At 43.1% G+C, this 19,056-nt stretch overlaps 2 protein-coding genes across 4 annotated transcripts in view; both read right to left on the reverse strand.

The window, feature by feature from the left end:
- The window catches only part of LOC117525943 (gastrula zinc finger protein XlCGF57.1-like), a 67,770-nt gene extending 61,984 nt beyond the window's left edge, over positions 1-5,786 (reverse strand). For 2 of the 3 annotated variants that reach the window (XM_034187912.1, XM_034187910.1), the window contains exon 1: positions 5,488-5,786. In XM_034187912.1, coding sequence (XP_034043803.1) covers positions 5,488-5,674 — 187 coding nt within the window. In that variant the 5' untranslated portion in view covers positions 5,675-5,786. The remainder of the gene's footprint in view (positions 1-5,487) is intronic. The other variant, XM_034187909.1, reaches the window with a different exon arrangement.
- The window catches only part of LOC117525954 (zinc finger protein OZF-like), a 149,576-nt gene that overhangs the window by 70,616 nt on the left and 59,904 nt on the right, over positions 1-19,056 (reverse strand). The window lies entirely within an intron of this gene.

A 19,056-nucleotide genomic window follows, 5' to 3' on the forward strand; every position in this document is an offset into this window, starting at 1 on the left:
ATATTTCTTAAATTTAGTTTTGTTTATATATTAATAATCTAATGATTATATACAATATATACAATTTTAGAGAAAGAGACAAAAAGAACCTGAATAGAAACAACAGAAAATATAAAAGCAACTAACAATGAACATACATAAAGAAATACATATAGAAATAAATAAATGTTTCCTGTGAACACTTAATGACTCTTACACCTCCATTTCATCCCCGTCTTATTTAAGTTTAATGACAGTTTGTTTAGGTCAAACAATATATTCTATTTGTTAATTTCTTCAGTGATTTCCTCCAGAACTATGTGCCAAACTAGAAAACTGCTGCATCCTAGTAAGAGCAGAATACTACTGGAATGAATTTGAATAAGTTGTTTTTTTTTTCTCACCTAAATGGATGCTGCACTCACTACAGTTTATCATCTGGAATAGTCCCAGATTGCATTTCAGAGCTTCTAGAATTGAAACATTTTCATGCACGTGGTGTTGGGGGGTAATTTCGGGTTTCAGCTTTTTTTGTTTTTCACCACTTTCATCCCTGAATATGTCAATTGTGACTCACTTTTGTGCGGATTAAAGTTACTACCTGGGACTCCTGTCTTGTTGCAAGAAAGAAACAAGAATCATCCTCTGTTCTGTTCACACACCTCCAAATGTTGTGCGGCTCTCTGACGAGTCAAGTTAGAACGATAGAATCCAGTCTGAATTAATAACTTCAAAGTGAAACACCGTTTTGTTTATTTTTATTTATGTCCAGAGATCAAGGATACAGTGACCAATTTCATATTTATTTACTTTAAGACTCAATGAAATACATAGAAAACCTGTAAAGCCTACTTTTAGTACAAAATTCACGAGGTATCAATAAGGGAATCAATAAGGAACTGGATCGATAAGCAGAATCGATAATGGCATCGATAGATAAAAGCTTATCAATACCCATCCCTAGTGATGAGAGGACATGCAGGCAGTTGGTGTGACAGAGGAAGATGCAGAAGACAGGGTGAGATGGAGATGGATGATATTCTGTGGTGACTCCTAATGGGAGCAGCCAGAAGAGGATACCATTTTCAATACCAAGGTGAAAAAGTGAACCAACACACTGTACATAAAATTTTAGATTGGACATGTTGAAACAAAAGACCCCTGACAAAAACTGTTGGTACAATTATGTGTACCCTTACACCCCAAAAATTTGGAAACAAACTACTGCAGAATTACGTTTCTCAAGCATCATTATACAAGGTCTATTAGAAAAGAAACCGACCTTTTATTTTTTTTTCAAAAACCATATGGATTTGAATCACGTGTGATTGCGTCAGACAAGCTTGAACCCTCGTGCGCATGCGTGAGTTTTTCCACACCTGTCGGTTGCATCATTCGCCTGTGAGCAGGCTTTGAGTGAGGAGTGGTCCAGCCCCCTCTGCGGATTTTCATTGTCAGGAAATGGCGGAATGATTTGGGCTTTTTTTTTTCCATCAATTTTTTCAGAAACTGTTAGAGACAGGCAGCTGGAAACCAATTGGAAACTTTATCTGGCTTTCGGTGAAAATTTTACGGGCTTCACAGAGAATAAGGACTGTTACTACAGCTTTAAGCACAGCTTTAAGGACGCTCGGCGCGCCACGCTCCGTGCCGCCATAGAGAGCCACAAACCACCGGATCATTTCTAATCGAATGGCTCTGTGGAGCCGGACCGTGGTGTGTACTTTCTCTGGTTATCACAAGAGCCGGACATCAACCATTTTCCGGCAGATTTCACTTTTAACAAGAGATTTTGTCATGGAAAGCCGAGAGGAGGCTTCGCGCGTCACGACCAATTTGCTGATGGAGTGAGACAAAGGAACACCTCCATTTTGGTCTCACAGGATGGCTTTGAGATGGCGTTCAGACAGCTGTCGGTGGTTTTTCCATCGAGTGATTATCCGAGAAATTGTGGATGTGCCTGGACATGTCCTGTGAGGCTTCATCACGGCGTTGCTGTGTGCCATGCGGCACCGCCGCGACGCGCGAAGCCTCTGCTCCTCTTTCCATGACAAAAACTCCTGTAACAGTGGAATGTGCCGTTCATTTCCAAACTGGACGCTGTGTTTTATCCGGGACGTCGTCTGACTAGCACAGGAATTGTGAAAAGACTTGGACATCAGCACTTTTTCGGCACATTGCATGGCGCAAAGCAACACCGTGATGAAGCCTCATGGGACATGTTCTGGCATGTCCAGGCACATCCACAATTTCTCGGATAATCACTCGATGGAAAAACCACTGACAGCTGTCTGAACGCCATCTCAAAGCCGTCCTGTGAGACCAAAACGGAGGTGGTTTTGTCTCGCTCCATCAGCAAATCGGTCGTGACACGTAAAGCCTCCGCTTGGCTTTCCATGACAAAATCTCTTGTTAAAAGTGAAATCTGCCAGAAAATGGCTGATGTCCAGCTCTTGTGATAACCAGAGAAAGTGCACACGACGGTCTCGGATCCACAGAGCCATCCGTTTAGAAATGATCCGGTGGTTTGTGGCTCTCGATGGTGGCATGGAGCGCGGCGCGCCGAGCGTCCTTAAAGCCATAGTAACAGTCCTTATTCTCTGTGAAGCCCGTAAAATTTTCACCGAAAGCCAGATAAATTTTTCGAATGGTTTCTAGCTGCCAGTCTCTAACAGTTTCTGAAAAAAATTCTGATGGAAAAAAAGCCCAAATCATTCTGCCATTTCCTGACAATGAAAATCCGCCGAGGGGGCTGGACCACTCCTCACTCAAAGCCTGCTCACAGGCGAATGACGCAACCGACAGGCGTGGAAAAACTCACGCATGCGCACGAGGGTTCAAGCTTGTCTGACGCAATCACAAGTGATTCAAATCCATATGGTTTTTGAAAAAATAAAAAGGTCGGTTTCTTTTCTAATAGATCTCGTATGTATTGTATTGGGAGGAAAAAGGAAATGCACTTTGACCACCATATTTTCCAAAGCACATCACACCTAGTGCTTTGATTCCTAGGAAAGTTCAAAATGAAGTTATAATTAATACTATTAACAACAAACTTGTAATTTTTCAGTACATAAGTCGCAAGGCCTCCAAAACTAGTGTAAAAAAGTGACTTGTACTCCAGAACATAAGGTAATTAGTGTAGCCATGATGAACTGTTAGCAACTGATTCATCCATTCATATTTTTGCAAACAATTGTCCAACATGATTTTAAGGCCCAGAAATGTAGTTTTTTTTTATTGCTCCAAAAAGCTCCCCCCTCCAACACACACACACAATAAAAATATTTTAGAAAATGGATAATGAAATTTGTTCTGATATTCAATATGCACGCAACTCAACTGTGTTCACCTGAGGGTGCTATGAAAACAATGACACGCTAGGGATGTGATTCTTACAACTCACAATTCAATTTGATTCCGATTCTTGGGGTGACGATTCGATTCAGAACCGATTTTTGATTGAAAAAGCTCTGAGAAATAGATATATTACTTAAAAAATGTTTATGTTTAAGAAAATGCAGCTTTACAAGGTTAATCACGTGATTCTAAAGATGTAAATTTACTTATCTGCTTTGCTCGTGCAGAGTTGGCTGGCAGTTTAGCGAAGCGCTGGAGTGTGCACTGGTCAGTAGTTGGCAGAGACCTCTGCTCCGCTTCTTTTAGCTCCGGGTGATGGCGTTGCATATGGGCTTGCGGATTTGAAGTGTTTCCGAAGTACTTCACTTTTATTTTGCAGATTTTGCACACTGCACAAGTCATGTCAAGCTCCTCCTTACGCAGCAAATAATAAAATCCAAAATGCGCCCAAACATTTGCCTTCAGCAAAGACAGTGTTGGCTGAATTAGCTCTTTGTCCGCCATGCTATGCTGCAGCTCACGAATGTTTGAAGCACGCCGGACCATCCCCTCGCGGGGACGCTGCAGTACGGAGGCCGTTGCCTGACAAACAGTACACGCAGCGAGTAAGCAAGAAAATGTTTAAAAAAAATTGCTTTTTAAAAAATCGATTCTTGGACATTTTGGATTGAATCCGAATCTTAATAAATAATCGCGATTCGGATGTGAATACATTTTTTTCTGGCACCCCTAATACAGACTGTTGTTGTGCAACGAAAGCTTCGACAAAAGATGGAATCCATTCAAGTTGCTTTTGTTTTAAAATTGTTTGGTACTTGGTGATGGGAGAAAGTGCTGGACAATCAAGACTAAAGAGGCTCAAAAGGTAGAATTCAAGCATCATAGTGAGGCCATTGTTAAGCTGCTTACGAGTCTACACCTCAATGTTACAGTCTACAACGGTTCAGAGTTGAACAAACTGTTTCACATACTGAAACATTATGCACATTTCGGTTAATGTATAAAGCAGCTGGGACATTCCGTAAGAAATGAACAAGTGGCTCTCATTTCCTGGTCTTAGATTTGATTTATTTTCATGTCTTTTGTAGGTTGTGTCCAGTATTAAAAATTCAAAATATTCCATCCAGAAGGCTCCAAAATAAAGGGTGTGTTTTTTTGCTGTTGTTGACACCCATTTTTTCTTGCCAACTTTAAAGGACCATATCAGAAAAGGGAGAACATTCTTCTTTTGTTGTGTTATGTTCTGTTTTGTAAAACTTTGCAAAATCTTTTAACTGCTACAATGGCCTAACCAGTGAGTCACCCCGTTTTAGTCTGGTCTGTTTGAGGTTTCTTCCTCAGTATCATCAGAGGGGGGTTTTCCTTACCACTGTCACCTGTGTGCTTGCTCTATGGATTGGTAAGGTTAGACCATACTTGTATGAAGCACCTTGAGGCAGCTTTGTTGTGATTTGGTGCTATATAAACAACATAAATTTAATACCTTGATTTTCTTTCCTACTGGGTTTTCACATGTAACCATTGTAAGTCCCTTCGGCTGCTCCCTTGTTTTCACTCGGGGTCACCACAGCAAATCCAAGGTGGATCTGCATGTTGAATTGGCACAAATTTTACAGCAGATGCCCTTCCTGATGCAACTCCACATTACATGGAGAAATGTGGCAGAGGTGGGTTTGAACTGGGAACCTTCTGCACTGAAACCACGTGCACTAACCACTTGGCCCCCACCCTGCACTTCACATGCACCAATTGTCCATTTTAAATGTAAAAATTTCTTTCTTATCAAGTATTCAATTCATGGATGTTCAAAGAAGTTTTTTTGTTTAAAGCAAAATTTTTTCTGAGAGCCCTGCTTGACACACCTGTTTTTTGTTTAAATAAAAAGAATATGGTTTTCAAAGTACCCTCCCATGGCATAGTTTAATGCAGTAATAAGTATCCTGAATGATTTACAATTTGGAGAAATTTTGTGTCAAAGTGGGTCCATCATAATGTGAAAAGAAATTTGAAGTTTATCACAACCTGATGTAATCTACCTGTGCTCCAAAATCTTTTTCAAACCAGCATATTGATGGAATTAAATGGCTCCTGGTTTTACAGCCTACTTAAAAATATGTGGCGTTATCCACATTTGACAAATTAACAAACCTGTTTTGTCGTCAGAGTTAAAAGCAGCATCCAGTAGTTTTCTTTGTCGTTCGTTCTCCTCTTTTAATCCACCAAGTTCCTCCTCGTATTCTGCTGTTGTTCTTTCAAACAGCTCAAATATCTCTTCGTCATCATCTGCAGGTAGTCGCTGCTTCAGTAACGCTCTCAGAATTTGGACTTTAGACATTTTCACACGATGACACAAACTGTTTCTACTCACAAAAGGCCCAGTTAGCAGGCTAAGCTAACGCCGCTAGCTTTGGAAGCTAACCGGAAGAAAAAAAAAATGTTTCTACACACAAAAGGCCCAGTTAGGAGGCTAAGCTAAGGTAACTCCGCTAGCTTTGGAAGTTAACAAACGGCGGAAGAAAAAATGTGAACACCTTGAATTTAATATTTAATCCGGTTTCAAGTTTGAAGATACGCAGAAAATGTTTAATGGTTCCGTTCAGCCGGATATCAGGTAAATTTGGACCAAAACGAACCTCTACCATCTTAGACTGGTTAGTCCCCGCCTCTTCCAGGAGAGACTAGACCCCGCCCACGGCAGGAGCAGGGGGGTTTCAGCGGAAACTATTTTCAATTTTCCATGTTTTCCATTTTCTGATTAATTGAAACCAGCTGTTTCCTGTGACTGTAATTGTAATTACGTACCAAGTTGTGCCTTGTTTGTTTTATTGCATTTGGCATATTTTTCAATTTATATATATATATATATAAACTCCTCAATCAAAAAAAGTTACAAATGTAAAGAAAGTGTGAAGCGAAAACGAACAATTTTGTTGAACACACAAAAAAATGCCGACACCTTCTCCATAAGGAACTTTTATTTTTCTTGTATATCTCTTTGCCCTTGTGTTTTGTTCGTTCGTTTGTATTTGTTGAAATAAAGTTCTGGAAAAAAAAAAAAAAAAGAAACCAGCTGTCAGTCTTTTCCGTACATGGAAAGGGAAAGTCAGTACACAAACCTGGTACGAATGTCATCTCAGTACGTGCTTCCCGTCCGCCCTCGCGGAGGAAGTGGAGAACAGTCAGGTTTTTAACTTTCAAAATAACACTGCAGCAGGCATCTTTAAAATATAAAGCAGTCGTGTGTTCTTTCCACAACAAGAGCTCACAGTCAGGGCAGGTGATAGCCAATTGGGTGCCCTAAGCACAAATGGTTTGTGGTGCCCCCCGAAATGAACAATAATGCAGAATTTGTCAGTGCAGTTATCTTTATTTCCAAAATAAATTCTCAATACTAAATTGAGTTATTTCAATAATTTATTTATGTTTTGAAATCAGCTGCAAATAAATAATTTTCTATTAATGGCACCAAACATGGCAAGAAATAAATATAAAATTTAAAATAAATAAATACCACCACCATTATTTAACCCCTTAAGCCCTATGGCCTATTTCACCAGACTCACATACCCATACATTGAATTGAATTTATTTATTTTGGCACACAAACTCAACAATAACAAAAACTGATACACAATTCCACAGTGACATTTGTGACCAAAAAGGGGGTGAGCAGAAGCAAAGCTTATAAACGCCCACCCCATATATACATACATATATACACATTACCAACCCCCAGAGCAAGCACACAAGTGACAGTGGTAAGAAAAAACTCCCTCTGATGTATTGAGGAAGAAACCTCAAGCAGACCAGACTAAGGGGTGACCCTCTGCTTGGGCCATGATACAAACACATTTAACAACACAAACTCAAATCCCATTATCATAAACATCTAGTGAACCCTGTGTCTTCATCTACATACATATATACACACACCAACATACACCTACACATACATAATTACACACACACATATATATATACACACACATACATATATACATTATGATTTATTTCTCAGTTTGTACAAGGTCAAAAATGCAAACGTTTGGATCTGCTAAAAGACAGGTCCTAGGGGATGTTGTGGATGCAAAAGAATTGAAAGTAAATAATACTTGGTAGGAGTAAATTAGGTTTTTTCCCAAAAAAATAATTCCGATTTATGATTTATTTGCTTGGCGTTTCAGCTGTGGTTAGTTGATATGTGATTGAAGTGGATACTTTTGTAGAAGAGACTTCACTTGACATTTTGATGTATAATAAGTGTATGTTGGTGTCAGCATTGGTTAGTTATGAGTGTTCAAATGTTCCAAAACAAGGCAAGTCCCCAAATTTGGGGACTCTAGGGTTTAAGAGGTTAAAAATCAATCAATTTCAATGAGTTTTTACCTGGGTAAATAATCAATCAAAAAAAAAAAAAAAAAAAAAAAGGGCAACCACGGTAGACTGAACATTGCACTAAACTTTGTAAACACAGTATTTAGCCTTGTAAACATACATGTAAGTGATATTACTTACTGAAGAAATTTGCACTTATTAATCTTAACCTCTCAATCTCAACTTTGGACATCTGTCCAAAACATGGTGGAGAGTCCAGCAGGCGCGGTGTTGGCGGGGGAGCAAAGGGGAGAAGTCGGTGTTAAGTGTTGCACGTCCACGACAGGGAGAGGAACAGGTGAAAGCGCGCCCACGCTTAAGAGATTCCTGGAGACTTTGTTGGCCTTAAGTAAGATACCTGGTCGCGTGGACCGATGCGTAATCTAGTGCGTAAAGTCTCCACAATCCATTTTATGAGGAAAAGAAGAGGGTTGCAGGTCTGTCCTTGCGCAGACAGGAGCAGGAGTCAGATTTAGTCCCCACGGGGCAGGGCTGACTCCTGTGGGTGACATGGACTCTGACAGCTGCACTTTGCACCTGGTTTTCTGGACTTCCCCGCGATCCTCAGCCGCTGCCGCCTGGCAGCTGCAGTTCTCCGTGCGCCCTCCAAACACAGCGCGATGACATCACCTCCAAAATGTTTGATGGGGGAAAAAAAAAATGCAATCCGATCTTATTTTTTTTTTTTTTTAAACGTCTGCACATATATTTTTTTTAATATATATTTATATCATGCTTTTTATGGCCAAAGTGCTTTTACAGTGCTGCCTCCCATTTGCACATTCATTGATTGATTATATTTTGGCAATCAAAGTCCATATACATAAAATACATAACATCAACATTGCCGAAGAGAGCACAATAAAGTGTGGCAGGAGGGTGGGAGAGAGCGCGATATAGCGCTCAGGTTGGAGACCTAATATCAACAGATTGACAAAGTTGCTGACAACGCCACCTAGGATATGCCTAGGACCCTGCACAAGGCAGACACAGTTTCGTTTTTACCTATTTGAATTAAGGGGAACAGAGACCAAAAAGAACTATAAAAAGAATGCCTTTATTTATTCCCAACCTTGATTAGTTAAAATCACCCCATTTACCAATATAGAAAAACACACTAAGTGGAAAAAACAAACAAACCCAAACTCAATAAAATTACAAAACTCTCATCCACACAAAAAAGAAAACATGCAAATAAACCAAACAATATATTACAGTTAAAAACCACATTAAACACGTAGGGCGATGATTAAAACAAACGACACACTCAATAAAATACAGGTGTGGGATAAATGTGGATCACAGAGCCAGCACGCGATATGTTATTTCTCTTTTTTCCGCCCACCTCTGACTTTGTAACCCCTATAATGTCCGTACAAAGTCCAATTTGTTACCAGACTGTTAATAAGATGGAGCTTGGTCAAATACCCAGGATCCAGGAAATCAGCAGCAGGAGTTACGCAAGGCGTGGCCAGCCTCTAAATTATCAAGCCGACGCAGCTGTCCCCAGCAGCCACCGCGGGAGGTGCAGCCTGGTCTCGCAGTAAGAAGACACACCGGTCTGCTCAAGACCCCAGTGGAGCCGCACTCCCAGCCTCCAGACAACGTGCGTAAGAGCGCACAAAGTGCCACGCTATAAAAAAAAACAAAAAAACAACGACATTATAGAACGATAAAAGACAACTGAATGGGCCAAAAAGGCAAAGCTGGCCGCTTACCCCAAATCAGACGCTGGTGGCCCAAACACGCCCGCGAACAGCAGCAGCTGTAAGCCGCAGTGGTACTCAGAGTAAAACAGCACTCCAAGCCACTAATAAAGAGCCACCCAAAGCTCCAGAGAGGAAGGAAAATGATGAACGCACGCAGTCACCACAGCATGTAAAGCCACTCCAATGCTGCCTCACGGGAGAGACCAGGAAGCAAAAGAGGAACGAAGCCACAAAACAATGCTGAATTTATATCCCTGGCTCACATCAAACACAATCAGAAACCAGGTGCGCACTACCAAGAACTTCCAAACACAGGTAGGGGAGGGCATGCACACTCCACACTACCACAAAAGCATGAAACTTATTTCCATTGTGGTCCTCAGGATAGATACAAATAGCCAGCAAAAAGACATATATTGACTGGTTTTAACAAACTGAATTAGCCTAAAAACACAGATAAATAAAAAAACAAAAAACAAAAATAATATCAAGAGTACATAAAACAAAATATAGAATTAACAAAATAGAACTCACGGTAAAATTTTACACACACATCAGGGTGCTGCCAAGTGGGGTGCTCATTAAAAACAGGTAAAATATGGGGGTTAAGGACCCTGACTGATTTTCCAGTCTAATGGGGATTTGAACTCAAGATCAAAAGGCTTTTGATTTATGAAACTGTAAAATGTTAATATATTTTGCTGACTTGCCAGGACAACATTTTACAACTTTTGGAGTTGTGTTATAACTCATTATTATTATTCTAGAACACCTACATTGGCCCAGATGGGTTAACAGGAATGCAAAAGCTGCATTTACTAGAAAAGAGGACTTTGGAACACTGGTAAGGGGTTGGTAAAGTTGGACCTTATTCGTGTGAAGCGCCTTGAGGCAGCTTTGTTGTGATTTGGCGCTATATAAATGAAATAAATTGAAATTGAATTGAACACTGAACAACAGTCCAGTTCCTTTTCTCCTTAGCCCAGGTAAGACACTTCTGACATGGTCTCTGGTTCAGGAGTGGCTTGAGAGTAGGAATTAAACAATTACAGTCCATTTCTTGGACACATCTGTGTGGTGGCTCTTGATGCACTGACTCTAGCCTCAGTCCACACCTTATGAAGCTCCCCAAGTTATTGAATCAGCTCTGCTTGACAATCTTCTCAAGGTCACAGTTGTCCCTGTTGCTTGTACATATTTTCCGAACACATTTTTCCCCTCCCAATTAACTTCCCATGAATATGCTTTTATCCAGCACTCTGAAGAGCTCCTTCACCAATGACCGTTTGTGGTTTAGTCTCCTTGGGGAGGGGATCAGTGAGCTTTCTTTTTTTTTTGACAACTATCAAGTTAGCAGTATTCCCCATAGCCATGGTTTAGTGAATCAGAAAGTGTAGTGAACTAGACTGAGATTTATGATATTTATACTGCAGACAGTCAGTTCCTCAAACTTGGTCTTTTTTTTTTTTGGTAGCTGTATGCCATAATTATAAAATAATAATAATAAAAATCAACATTTTAGTTTATGTGTAATGTCTAGAACATAAAATTTTCACTTTCTGAAATAATTGACAAAAAAAGTAGAAATTTTCCAATATTCTATTTTTCTGAAATGCACTTTAGCTCGTCTAGTGTATGAGCTACACTGGGTTTCAAATGACTGCTATAGTTTATGCTCATTGTTTTACTACATTTAGAAGAGCTGAATGGTTTCTGTCATATGAATCATTAGAGAGAAGACTGACCCACCTTTTATCAAAAACTGATTTATGGCCCTGTCAGCCAATCAGAATCGACTACGTCACTAAGCCCCGCCCCTTATGACGTCACAGCCAATCAGAATTGGTGACATCACTATGTCCCGCCCCTAAGCCTAGCCCCTAAGCCCTCCCCTAATCCCGCCCCTTATGACATCACAGCCAATCGGAATTGATGACGTCACTATGTCCCGCCCCTAAACCCCGCCCCTAACCCCTCCCCTAATTCCGACTCCAAGCCCTGCCCCTAATGACATCACAGCCAATCAGAATCGATTACGTCACTATGTCCCGTCCCTAAGCCCCGCCCCGGCTCCTCCCCTAGTCCCGCCCCTGGCTCCTCCCCTAGTCCCACCCCCAGGCTCCTCCCCTACCCCCACCCCCAAGCTCCTCCCCTAACCCCGCCCCAAGCACCGCCTCCAAGCCCTACCTCCCCTCCCACCCGGGTCTAATATTTTAATGTCAATTTATTTCATGAATTAAAGAACGATTAAAAATACCTAGATCTTTTAATGTATGAAAGAATTAACTAATTCTGAAATAATTAAACATAAATCAGTGTCTATTATTTAATACCCCTTTAATATTTTTAATTCTTAAATTAAAGCGCCTCCTTTTATGGTTTTTAACGCCTCAATTAAAGAAGGAATAAAAAATACCGTATCTTATGCATAATTATGGGAGGTTTTCTTCAATTTAGTGATTAAACACGAATATTTTAATACGCCTTTAATATGTCTTAATTCTTAAATTATTGCGTTTCCTTTTCTGTTTTTTAATTCGTAAATTAAAGAAGGGAAACAAATAGCCGTCTCTCGGCTGTAAGTCTTTGCAGCAAGACGGTCAAATACCCACGCATAGAGCCGCTCGAGGAAACATGACCCCACGGCTGTAATACCTGTTGCAGACGCTGCTGTGTCTGTGTGTGCGTGCGTGCGTGCGTGTGTGTGTTTCGGAGGCGTGTGTGTGTGTGTGTGCGCGCGTGTGTGTGTGACCTGCGGAGCGGGGGTGTCAGGCCGGATGGTCTTTTATAACATAGTAGAGAAGCTTGAATCTTTGGTTGAATGTTTTATTACATCCGATTTCCTGAAGATGGGGGGCGTTCGTTGCGCTCGTTTGAAGGCGGAAAAAAACAAAGCACCTTCTCACTCACGCCAAATGGTGTTTCTTTTAAGATATTAGTCGTTCGATCATGGGGCGCGGGACACCCGCTGATCGGAGATGCTGCCCCGAGGTGATGAAGCCGGAAAACAACAAAGCTTGGTCTCACTCACGCCAAATGATGTTTTTAGAGCAAAAGGTGATGAATTACGCCCCGCAGACGAAGACGGGTTTAAAAATCCCTTTTTGACGACAGAGTGACATACAGCATTCACCATGGCGAGACGAACTCCAATCCTCCGCTACATCTGCGAGACCCCGGTCAACATCACCATGACGACAGAGGGCTCGCTCGCTCCAAAAAAAGCGAGGATGTACGTCAGCCGCCTGAGCCAGCCGATACCGGAGGAAGATCTGACGTACAGCCTGGAGGGGCCCGAATGTTTAACTTACACGTTCGACCCGTATTATGCCCAAGTAAGTTTCTTCACTCTGGCTGAGGGTGAGACCGCCAGTCGAGGAACCCCACGGGTGGCGCTTACTTCCGCCGACTGGGGAGTGTTTTCCGCTGCTGCAGGCTCGATGATTCGCGACACGGTCAACCCTGAGCCTCCAGGAGATCGGACGCCGGAAAAGAAGAAAATACGCCTCCAACTCACCTGGCTCAGCACCCAGGGGCCGCGCTATAGGGTGATATTTCAGCGGGGACCTCCTGACACTAACTCTGAGGGTGAAATTAAGTTGGAGCGACTTAGTGCCAGCGGCCACGTCAGAAGCGTCACAGCTGCGGCTGAGAGCTGGCATGAGTTGTTCAACACCTGCAACGACAGGATTACGGGCCTCTTTACAAGGTGCCTGGCCTGGAGGGACGTTATCGAAGTCCGAAAAAACGTGGCCCCTCTTTTTACTTAAAAAAAACAAAAAACAAAAAAAAAAAAACAATCTGACGTAGCTCCTCCCCCGCATGCACGGGGATTTCTATAAAAAACCAGGGGACCATATCTCATTTAAGCATCGGACGACGAACCAGCATGAGCTCCTCAACCTCTCCCATTGCAGCGGCCGATGACATCGCTTGTGACTGCGCGCTCGACTGTGGAAGAGAGCTGGCATCCCTGGGGCAGGCTTCATGGACCCGCGGCGGGTACGAGACCCCGTGGGTAGTTCAGCTCAAGCCGGTCTGGGACGAGATCCATCCTTCTCACGCGCTTTCCAGCCCGGGAGGCGTGGGGTCTCTTCCCGCTGCCACGGAGGCCGCGAGTCTGCGGGAGGTACAAGACCTCGAGCGGGCTGAGAAATACGCCACATCTTACGCATCTGACCGGCCAGACGGGTTCCTGTCAGAGGAATTCCTGAAAACGGTGAAAGTCGGCGTGGCACACTTACTTTTGGCTGTGATCAAAAGTTACAGACAAAAACTCTGTTACGGGTGTGAGGTCGATCACCCCAGCCAGCGCCAGCACGAGTGCCTGGACCCGTTAAATGAATATTTCTTTACCGGACATTTTGAGAGATTAATGGTGAGACTCTGGAGACCGACCTTCATTCCGGCTGTGGTAAAGCTCCTAGCCCAGCGCTTCCTCAACCCATCGGCGGCGAGGGTTCAGGGGGCGGTAGAAAACATCCTCACTGAGCTGAAATACACTGATAATTTTGAAGCAAAGATCAACGAACTGTACACATGTTTCGGTGAAGACGCAGATCTCGACCTGGAGGGGATGGTAGCCGTCTATAACCCAGACGACTGAAGAAAAAAAACTGCCTTTTTTGTTTTTTTTTTAATATCATTATATTGTTTACAGTCATGGGTAATTGTGTGATGAGTCTCTTTCAAAGCTTGCGGGAAGTTTATATTATACGTGGACTCTCGTATAAGCTGGAGCGGGCAGTCATTCGCAGGCTGGAGATCCCAGACGCCCCGCCTTCATGCGCTTTGGAGAGGGTCTTCGACGTTATCAGACGTCGCCCCGGGCCCGGAGTCTGGACAGATCATATCTACAATGCGGCTCTCCATTCATCTGAAAAATCTCTGTACAACGTATTACTGAAAATCTTTGTTTTGACCGACGATTTTACACAGTGTAATCCGATGCATCTGCTTACATTATACACTCTGTTTGTGGATGTGATAGCGTACCGGGTGAAACAGTTGGAACTGGGCCGAGGGGAGATTGTTCCTACACTTTTACAGCTGAATACTGAAATAAACCGTAAATGCGGGGGATATGTATTACTGAGAGTTTTCCAGTTTTGTACGTGAACGTATACTTTTTCCTTCACGTATGCTGTGTTTAATAAACATGAACAATTGTTTTTTCTCTGTGTGTGACTTTAATGAATGTAATAAAGCACATATTCTAAACCTTATACGGCCTGTGTTCTTTCCTATAATATTGTTGAAAAAGGGTGAACTGTTTTACAAATCAAATTTATATAGTGCCAAAACCACTACAAAACAGTTGCCCCAAGGCGCTTCATATCGCAAGACAGAGTCATACAAACGAGGTTTTGGTGGAAAAAAGGTGCTCGTATGAATTATGTGGGGTTTTAACACGGTCTTATTAAAAGCTCGAGGCTGCTCTGTGAGCGCTCTCCGCGGTGCTGAATCAGAGTTCAATTTAACGTTTCCAAGAGCGCCTATTTAAAACGTATACTTTTTTCCTTCACGTATGTTGTGTTTAATAAACATGAACAATTGTTTTTTCTCTGTGTGACTTTAATGAATGTAATAAAGCATACATTCTAAAACTCAGACGGTCAGTGTTCTTTCCAATAATATTGTTGAAAAAAGGGTGAAATGTTTTACAAATCAAATTTATATAGCGCCAAAACCACAACAAAACAGTTGCCCCAAGGCGCTTCATATAGCAAGACAGAGTCATACAAACGAGGTTTTGGTGGAAAAAAGGTGCTCGTATGAATTAATGCGGGGTTTTAACACGGTCTTATTAAAAGGCCGAGGCTGCTCTGTGAGCGCTCTCCGCGGTGCTGAATCAGAGTTCACTTTAACGTCTCCAATAGCGCCTATTTAAAACAAAAGACTAATATTTATGGTCGCTAAAAACATATAAAAATGCAAAAAGGACTATCCGGTTCATCATTCTGAAGAGATCTGTCTTAAAAGATGGGTGATGAGGGTTTAATGAAGGATATATATTATAGTCCAGTAAATCCGGGGAGTTTTGGAGGGCCGGAGCGTTTACGCAGGGCTATGGCCAATCAACACGGATTTAAAATTCGTATGAAGCATATCAGAGATTTCCTGTCGGTTGAAGATGCATACACATTACACAAACCTGCCAGGACGCATTTTCCAAGAAATAGAGTATTTGTCACAAACCCGCTTAACCAATTTCAGGCGGATTTATGCGACATGCAGGGGTTATCAGATTTTAACGACGGGTACAAGTACCTGCTGACCGTTATCGATATCTTCTCAAAAAAAGCGTATGCCAGACCTCTGAAGTCAAAGCAAGGGCGCGAAGTCTCACAGGCCTTTGCCTCGCTCTTAAAGCAGAGCGGGGTGCCTCTGAAGTTGCAGACTGATGCCGGGAAAGAGTTTTTTAACAAACCGTTCAAGGATTTAATGAAAAAACACCGGATTCTACATTTTGCCACGGCCAGTGATCTGAAAGCCTTGGTTGTCGAGAGGTTTAATCGCACGCTAAAGACGAGAATGTGGAGATATTTTACCGCTAAAAACACGAGAAGATACATCGACGTCCTACCGTCTTTACTCACGGCTTATAACGAGAGTTATCATAAAAGCATTAAGATGAGGCCGAATGAGGTTAATGCTCGAAATGTCGATCAAGTGTTTCAAAATTTGTACGGGGCATCCACCCTACGCAGGAGGCCTGCGAAGTTTAAATATAAGGTCGGAGATATAGTCAGGGTCTCCAAGCTCAGGGGAGTTTTTGATAAAAAATATGAACAAAGTTTTACGGATGAAATGTTCACGGTGTCAGAATGTATACAACGTACGCCGCCCGTTTATAAATTGAAAGATTATGACAGCGAGATCACTGAAGGTTCATTCTATGAACCAGAATTGCAGAAGGTTAAAATAGCAAAAGACAGACCGTATCAGGTTCAAGAAATTATTCGTGAACGTTTTACCAAGGGGAAGAAATTTGTATTTGTCAGATGGAAAAATTGGCCCGAGAAATTTAACTCCTGGGTTCCCGCGGACCAGCTGATGGCCGTATAAATATGAGAACATCTATCTTCAACCGACATATGAGAAATGGATCGGGATCTGAAACACGGATTTTATATGACTCTGCCTTCAAACGCCAGCCTAAAAGTATTCCCGGACAACACAATTTCATGCTACCAGGTGGACTTGGCTCAACACCTGGATCTAGAGGGTGACTGGGATGTGGCGCTGACGGAAATTTCTTATCCTCACACCTGGTTAAATATCCCGGAAAAGCCTTCCTGTACGTTCCAGGTGATGAAAATTACGGGCAAGAACAAACTCGCCGTTCACTCGCGATATTTTGACACGGGATATTATGATAACTTTGAGGTTATTGCAGCGCTGATAAACCCTCGTTTGAAGACTATAGAGCCGAATCTGACTTTAAAATATGACGATATCCAGAAAAAGTTTCTGTGGGAAGGAGACGGTACCAGCCAGGTATATTTTGAAGCCCCGACGGCGTACATGCTGGGGATGCAGCCTAATCAATGGCTGAGATGCGGACCCGGGGTCACGAGCTGTCCCCGCTACCCCGATATAAAAGCGGGCATGTATCACCTGTTCTGTTATACAGACGTTGTACAGCCTCAGGCGGTGGGCGACGCTTTTGCTCCTCTCCTCCGAGCGTTCGAAATTGGAGGTCATTTCGGGGAAATAATTACAAAGAAATTCAACCCCGCTTATTATCCCGGTCTCCAAAAGACATATTGAGACAATACGCATCGAAATCAAAAGCGATCAAGATCGATCGGTGGATTTCAGATACGGTAAAGTGGTTGTGACATTACATTTTAAACCGGCGGGATAAAAAAAATGGCCGGGGCAGCGCACAAAGCCGACATTTATAGATTTGTGCCTTACTATGAAAATCAAGTCGGGAACGGCCTTCACGGCACTCCTGTTATGTACGGGCGCGGGCTCGGGAACATATTTTCGAAACTGTTCACATTTGTGTCGCCGCTGATTAAACAAGGATACACGATCGCCAAACCTCACCTGAAAAACGCCGCCCGAAGCATCGCTTCCGACGTAGTGAGCCGCGTTGTTGAGAGGGCCGGACGGAGTCAGGAACCCGAGCAGCAGCGGGGGTCCGGGATCATGGTGCTCTCAAGAAGGCCCCGGAAACGCCCCCCGGGGAAACGGATCAAAACGGTTAAAAAGCGAAAGACTCCCGGAAAAAGCAGAACAGTTCGAAGGAAGCATAAGAAGAGGAGGTTGTCCGGGGATATTTTCTCTTAAACAATGTCTCTTTTGCGAAATAATTCCCCCGAATGCACCATGAGCGAATTGGATTTATTCGCCGTCCCCGGGACCCAGCTGTCCATCGAGCAAAGCCAATACGTTGAAGTCAGCCCGTTATCAGCCCTGACGGACATGGGCCCTATCGAGTTTTTTATCCCCGGAGACGGTGAGAGGTATTTAGACCTCAATAATACGCTGCTTTATCTGCGAATCCGGGTCAGCACAATTTGACCGCTGTGGATGACGCGGACCCGAATAAAGGCCTCGTGAGCAGAGCACGCTTTAGCGCCGAATCGCGTGAATTTCAAGTTCAGGGTCCACTGCACGCGGACATATTTTTCTGCGAGAGGCTTCTTCTGAATAACGTTGATCTAAGAGTTAAATTAATTCGAGCCAGCGATGCTTTCTGCCTGATGGGGCTGGCGGCCTCCACTTTCAAGCTGAAAATTCTGGGCGCGTCCCTATTCGTTAAGAAAGTCACCGTATCCCCTGCAGTGAGATTGGGTCACTCCGCAGCTCTCATGAAAGGGAACGCCGTGTACCCATTATCACGAATCAACGTTAAGACTTACGTGATCCCCAGCCATTCCAGGATATGCAACCAGGAGAACCTGTTTTTAGGAACCATGCCCAAATATGTGGTTCTGGGTATGGTGAATCACAATGCATTCAGCGGGAGAAGAGATCTGTCCCCGTTTGAATTTGCACACTATGACCTGGAGTACCTCGCACTCAGTCAAAACGGGAGACAGCTGCCGGCTAAAGCTTTCCAGCCTGAATTTAACAACGAACTCTCTGTCAGGGAGTTTTACAATCTCTACACCGTGACCGGACGACACCTCAAGGACCTCTCTGTATAGACCGGGAGGATTTTGCGCACAGCTATGCGCTGTACGTCTTCAATTTAAACCCGGAGGAGGACAGCGGCGCTCTGAGCCCCGTCTCCACAGGGACCCTACGACTTGAGATGAGATTCAGAGTCGCGACTCTGCATACCACCACGCTGATAGTGTACGCGTGTTACGATTCTCTCCTGGAGATTAATTCCAAGCGACAGGTCCTTGTGGATTTTTACTGATGAACATCCTGGAATTGGACGCTGTTTTGAGGGGCTTAATAGGAGACCTGTTCGCCGGTGTTTTTGCGTCTGACGAGTTATTCCGGATCAAGCCGGGCCCTCCCGTATATTTCATTGTAAACACCCACCCTAGACATTTACCGGGGGAACACTGGTTAGCGCTCACCGTTGAAAAAAATGGTCGAGCCACATATTTTGACTCGTTCGGCCTCAGAGCGGACTTTGAATACTACCCTAAAAGCATCCTGCGAT

This window comes from Thalassophryne amazonica, chromosome 15 (genome assembly GCF_902500255.1).
Source record: "Thalassophryne amazonica chromosome 15, fThaAma1.1, whole genome shotgun sequence".
NCBI lineage: Eukaryota > Metazoa > Chordata > Actinopteri > Batrachoidiformes > Batrachoididae > Thalassophryne > Thalassophryne amazonica.